The following is a 6,558-nucleotide window of genomic DNA, read 5'->3' as shown; positions in this document are numbered from 1 at the left end:
ATTAGCAATTCAGTGTAGGGTATGGTACATGTACATGTAATAGCCATATCTATATTCTAAATTAGAAAGCACATGTATTAGAAGGTGGCTTCAAAATCAAGACACGCCCACTCACTAATGAAGACTCTTGCAGTACTCCTAGTATTGTCTCCAGTTGATCTTCTCTTAGGTTAATGGACTCACTTACCTAATGTCATAAAAATACAAGTAATACCTTGTATGAACAATACATGCATACACACATTTTATGGCCCAAACTTTTTGTGAATATCTGGTAAAACTTTTGTGAATGCACCTTGGCCTAATATGGCTCAATAAAGAAGTAAAACGTTTTAGGAATTAAACTTTCACATTTTCCAAAAAATCACTAAATAAGCAAAAAAATTATGTACTGTACATTGTAATGATTGCATGTATACCATACCATCATACACGGTATAAGCTTAAAACCATACAGTAAGGCTAAACTTTAAATAGTCAAAAAATCCAATTTAAACTCTCTGCACAACATTTACATGCACATGGATCAGAAAACATTTTACTAATAATACAATTAAAAAATAACTTAATTTTCTGAGTGTTTTAAGAGCCAGTAGTCTCACAGACTGTATCTCATCATTGATCATGTCTATAAGGAAGTCAAGAGAGGCGTGGCCAAACTCAGAGCTCCTCCCACTCAGCTGACCCATTGACTGTATAGCAGCAGATCTGACCTCCATGAACTCATCCTCAGTACAATGAACAAAAGCACCACATGAACCTGAACTCATTAGAGTAACCTGAGAGGAGAGAGGGAAGAAGAGGGGTGAAACAAAGGGGGGGAAGTCGCAAAATTTATACAAATCAATTTCATATACATGTACATGTAGTCATGTATATCATGTACATAAATTTATACTGTACATGTACAAAGGAAAGATATAAGCCCAATATAATTAACATATAGACTCTGTAACAATGTACATGTACATGTACATAAATTTATAAGTATACAGAGATTTAAGGCCAGTAAACACTGTAACAGATAGTAACATATCATTTAGTATTAGAAAGGAAAAATAGGGACAAAATGGTAGAGGGAAATACATGTACATGTATTAATTGAAGTAGTCCAAAAAGGATACATACACTGAACATGTACAGTACAAGCCAATAAAAACTTCGCGTTCCGTTTACGTTGAACGGCCGTTGGGCGTTTCAACGCTATATAAAAAACGTTTACTTCCGTTTATGGTCCGTTTTTCCATGGAGCACGTTTTTACGTTGGCTCAACGTTTTGTCCTTGCCTCCTTGGTTTTCTCGAGTTTTCTTTACTCCACAGATACTACTATGCTTGTTCTTGACTGCCGCTCTGGAGATACTACTGTCATATCAGTTCAGTGTGGACCTCAACTCAAGGAGACGCTGTGTGAAGTCGAGGTGTGAAGTACTCGTGTCGTTGGAGGACGGGCCACCAGGCTCGGTGTAGTCTCCATTTATTGTGTGATAAGCATTAGTTATCAGTATCATTACTATTTCTATTATTATTCTACTCTTACTTTCAAAAACTTGTATTATATATTATATATTTTTATTTTATAAAAGATTCAAGCGTCATGCATTTTGATCTTGGTACTAGCAGGTCTATAATTACATGACTTTATTTTATAAATGATAATAATATAATAGCTGCTTCTTTGCTTGACAGAGCACTCTTTCTTGTGACTACTTCTTGTCGTCCTATTGAATCATACAACATGAGAATAAGGTGGGTGAATTATATAAAATGCATGTCGCTACGTTTATGACTTACCTGTCTGGTTTTATCATCAACCATGGCTCATAGTCGTTTTGTAAGTGTATCTAAGAAAGCCTGACTCCTGAAGAAACTGTCAGAAAAGAGAAAAGTCGAGCAACGCTTGGAGCGTTGTTCATGAAAATAAAAACGGTAGTGCCCAGACCCAACGGACCATGAACGGAACAACCACAATAAAAACGGAAACGGCGCTACCGTGTAATCGCCGTTCAACGTAAACGGAACGCGAAGTTTTTATTGTCTTCTACTGTACATGCATGAGGAAATGTATGTACATGTAGGGAATTAAGAGAAAGGGAAAGAGGAGTAGGGAGAAAGTAATACATTTACATGTACATGTACATGTGTACATGTACATGTAAATGTATGAATATCTTTAATTATTTAGCTGTACTTCAGATGGGTCCAGGTTCATTTTAGTAGGGCCCCCTCCCCACCGTTGACCAGTGTCCCATGACCCTTGAGTGTGGAGCTCACGGGCTCTATCATGATCACTCTTCACATAACGAAGGTGAGACATTAGCTTCTTGTCCAGATTCTGGAGTAGAAACCTTTCACTGACGCTAGTGAACTGCCCAAGGAGAGAAGCAGAGAGACAGCGTACCTGAAGGGATCCATCAGTTACCATACCACACGTCTTTATGAATGCATCATCCTCCAATGATAGAGTAACACTGGGGTCCTTTGAATGAGGTATGGTACTATAAAAGGAGGGAGAGGGGGGAGAGAGGGAGGGAGAATAAAAGGGTAGGAGAGGAGACAGAAAAGAATTTAAGATGAAAGAAAATAAAGGGAAATCACAGAGAGAAAGAGAGAAAGTGTACAAAGAAAGGAGTGACAAATAGAATTCATTATTAACATCAAATACATGTATATTTGCATGTAGAAACATTACTGTACATTACATGCATAGTTACGTACATGTATGTCCACAACATTGATGTACATTACATTAATTCATTACACATGTGTGAGAGATCATACCATACCTTTCCTTCAATGAGAGTCCTAATGAATGAACTAGCTTGATAGAAATGTAGCGAACAGATTCATCATCATCATTCAATAACTCACACGCCTTATTGTATATAGACACACCAATGGACACACCCTCTTCCATCATCTGTAACTATAAAAGCATAATTATACAATGTACATGTACATGTATATATGTACTAATATTATTAATACATATTATACTAGGTTCACACTGACTTTTAAATCTGCATAATGTAATAACTTTCTTATTTTAAATGCTACAGACAGCGGTTTTTCTCCATTATAATCCTCTCCAAAACCCTGGTATTTTGATATATGATAAAGCTAGAGCGCAGTTATAGAAAAGGAGAAGTAAAATCAAAGCACATGGACACTTAAAGAGCACTTGACGCCATTACTACCACCCACGTGCGGTTATCGCGTAGGCGGATAAAATAAAATGGCCGCTGCAGCTACTATCAAGAAGAAGTGGGAAACAGACTTTGAACAATGTACAAGACTCAAAGGAAAGGCCAATACAATTATAGGTAAAGTATAAAACTATCTTAACTTCATACATATACAAAGACAAGGAAAAGGACTGCATAATTGTGCAGCAAATGCTAAGATAGGTAGCCATAGCTTTTTTTACATAGCTTAAGCCTTTATGCTATACTTTTGAAGGTAGGATTTGTATATATGCCTCCTAATAACACTACTTGCTACTTTTCTGCTTTAGAACTGAGTATTATAGCAATAAGAAACATAGTCAGAATGTGACAAATAACAGTCCAAGATCTCAACTTGAACCATTGATAGAATGAAGGATAAGCAGTTGATATACAAGAACTTGAACTACAGACACAATTTGATGAACCTGAGTGTTATTATTCATGTCTGTGGTGAGTTTTTGTGATAAATAGATGATGATCCCACCATAAATTACTTGGAGATACTGCTGTACCTCTCCTACTTAATCTGTGACTTCTCACAACAATGAGGAAGACATCTGACTAGCTTTAAACTTTTAATCTACTATAATTTAACTTTTATTAATAATTATAATACCTGTGATGTGCTGTATTTGAGATAATCATATTCATAGTTTGTATACACAATATAAATAAACACTTAACAAACAATTAGCAGCTACTTCACATGTGACCACCAAACCTGCACTTATAATAACAGTAAAAAGCCAGTGTGGACCTACTATAGTACTTAGTACATAATATTAGTACATATTCGTATGACATATTAGTGCATATAAAGGTACAATTGAGAAATGGTATACATGTATGTACATGTACAATTAAGAAGAGAGACAGATATAGAGAGACAAGTACATGTACATGCATAGATGGAAGTAGGAATTAAGAGACAAAAGGAGAGGGAATATGTACATGTATATGTACATTGTATTGTGGAGAGTGTGTATTATTATACCGTAGGTCGGGATATATTCGCGGCTGCTTATTTTCACGATTTTTTCCCGCACTCAGCAATTACCATGGTTACCAGATGCAATTTTAATTGAAAATGCCGCGATATTAAGAGCAAAGGACTCTGTTGCAGTGTTCTTGGGTTGTTGTTCTTCTTGTTTTTACTAATCTTGGGTCTCTTTAGAGCTGTTCTAACCAGAGCTACTCTCTTCACTCTGCCTCGCCGTATCTTGGCCCATTCTTGGGACTCCCCACCCATTTATTAACTTTGGCGTGGTTAATTATCACCAGCAACTTGCAGCAAGTGGAGCGGCAAGGATTTGCAGCAAAGAGCTCGAAGGTAGTGGTCCATACAAGAAGATAGCGTGGAGAACTGGTTGGCTCCCACTAAAGCTGCTAAAGAATAGATAATTAGCTGCTGAACACTGTAATTGTATAAACACGTGGTCTTATTGTCATAGCAACAATCAATTGGTTTCCATGGTATTTAATTGAACCTTTTTATTATCGTGAAAATAAGCAGCAGCGAATATATCCTGACCTATGGTATTATGTACATGTACATTCATTGTACTTACTAGTGCTTTCATTGCTTCTCTACGGACTCTTGGATCAATGTCATTACAAAACTCAGTAATCAAGAGCAACAGAGCTTCATGACTGGGGGCTCTGTGGCTTAAGCGACCAATCAGATTCAAGTACTCCATCCGGAGGGTATGACTAGGAGAATATACAACCTAACAATAATAATATAATATCAATTTTTTAATAATAATTAAATTCACACGTACTGTACCTCAACAGTTTCTTTAAGACATTGAGTAACAAACTAATGTAATAAAATATAAGAGGTATGACACATGTTAATATACATGTACATGTATGTGTAGAGAGAGTTCTACATGTATAACAATATCCATTATTTTTACCTCTGATGAAAATTTCTTGGCCACTTTCACCCAACACTTTAACACTAGTGCCTTGACATCACTGGAGGCTAATTAATATTAACATTAATTAACCACAAACTTACGATGATCAATGAGTGATGCTATTTGATTTTGCTGGTCGCGTGAGAGTGACGTGACTAACGAAGAACCCCACAAAGCAAATTAACGAGGAGGCAACATAATTATTTCGATATTACCCTACTGCTTCTCTCCATCAAAACAAACAGAGAGCATGATCAATTCGAGGACCAATCGACCAGTTTTAGCAGTTTATGACCACGTGCTTGGGCAGGGCAGGGGTTATATAGTCTCGCGTAGCCAGACCACACCCTCCGTGCCTACGGGTACGGGTGGTGGCACGGAGGGAAATAAAGTAATAAATGAAATAAAGTAATATCTATTATTGTGCGTGGGTGTTAAGCATTATCACCCACGCAATTAGTGCAGCTAGCTACATAGAAACAACCAAAAAATTCATTTACTCTTTTATGATCTATCAGGAGCAATGAATCTATGCAATTAGTCTCAAGTTATGATAATATTACATTATTCAATGGTAAGAATTTTCTCTATTAAAGGTAGTAGTTTCTACTACGGTAATCGATAAAAGTGCAGCACAGATGCAACTCCTAAGGAGCAAAAACTACATATCTTGGACATGAATCATTTTTCCAACCTGCATTTAGCTCTATCAGGACAGAATGACAAGCCACAACTGGCAAGTGACAAATAATTTTGACTATTTGCTAGAGCTATTAAAAGTCAAAAAAATGACTGGCCTACACATAATTATCAGGAAATCATTAAGCATGCAAGCAGTTTACTTTCAAATTCTACTGTAGACATGTAAATAATACTTTTTTGCATGCTTACATGTACCTAATGGTGAGGCTGGGTGACTGGGTATTCTTTCACTATATCTCCAGCACAGTGTCGCAATTTTATGGTGACAAAATATTTTTGCAATAATAACAGGAGCATCATCATAAGTTGTAGTAACATCTGCACACACCCTCAGCTCAAGGAAATCAGTAGTGTTGCTACTGAGTACTTTATTGAACCATGGAAGACCAGGAGCTGCACAACAATCACCTTCAAGATTACCACATCCTTTACCATCCCACAATGGATCAGAGGTGTAAAATATGGATTGATGTGTACCATCAGTAGCAGGATTACCAGATTCACAGAAGTAGTCACTACCAATGAAAGACTGAAGAGTTGCATTTTGAGGACTACCTTGAGAACAAGGACAATTGTAATGACCATCATTGCTGATGAGGAAACTAGCTAGCTTCATTCAGTCCAGCTATTAATGTCCAGACATGTTGACGAGGAGACCATGCATGGGCGTAGGAATGATTCGAAAGTTGGGGGGGCTCAACATTAAAAA

The 6,558-nt window shown here is 36.9% G+C and overlaps 1 protein-coding gene and 2 long non-coding RNA genes across 3 annotated transcripts; 1 reads left to right on the top strand and 2 right to left on the bottom strand.

Moving 5' to 3' along the window:
• Nucleotides 1–360: 360 nt before the first annotated feature.
• LOC100634162 (integrator complex subunit 4-like) lies at nucleotides 361–5,388 on the bottom strand. Its single transcript, XM_020001729.1, has 7 exons — nucleotides 5,249–5,388; nucleotides 5,145–5,212; nucleotides 5,012–5,044; nucleotides 4,794–4,952; nucleotides 2,785–2,924; nucleotides 2,190–2,496; nucleotides 361–779 (listed from the first exon to the last, which is right to left on the bottom strand). The coding sequence occupies exons 4-7, from the start codon at nucleotides 4,920–4,922 to the stop codon at nucleotides 492–494; spliced, it is 864 nt and encodes a 287-aa protein (XP_019857288.1). The 5' UTR covers nucleotides 4,923–4,952; nucleotides 5,012–5,044; nucleotides 5,145–5,212; nucleotides 5,249–5,388; the 3' UTR covers nucleotides 361–491.
• Nucleotides 1,568–2,045, bottom strand: LOC109585602 (uncharacterized). Its single transcript, XR_002186568.1, has 2 exons — nucleotides 1,793–2,045; nucleotides 1,568–1,719 (listed from the first exon to the last, which is right to left on the bottom strand). It is a non-coding gene; the product is annotated as an uncharacterized LOC109585602 (long non-coding RNA).
• LOC109585603 (uncharacterized) lies at nucleotides 2,999–3,582 on the top strand. Its single transcript, XR_002186569.1, has 2 exons — nucleotides 2,999–3,321; nucleotides 3,513–3,582. It is a non-coding gene; the product is annotated as an uncharacterized LOC109585603 (long non-coding RNA).
• Nucleotides 5,389–6,558: the final 1,170 nt, after the last annotated feature.

This window comes from Amphimedon queenslandica, unplaced genomic scaffold (genome assembly GCF_000090795.2).
Source record: "Amphimedon queenslandica unplaced genomic scaffold, v1.1 AMPQUscaffold_13038, whole genome shotgun sequence".
In the NCBI taxonomy this organism is placed as follows: Eukaryota; Metazoa; Porifera; class Demospongiae; order Haplosclerida; family Niphatidae; genus Amphimedon; species Amphimedon queenslandica.
The sequence above is the reverse complement of the archived record's forward strand: the minus strand, read 5'-3'. Positions and strand labels throughout refer to the sequence as shown.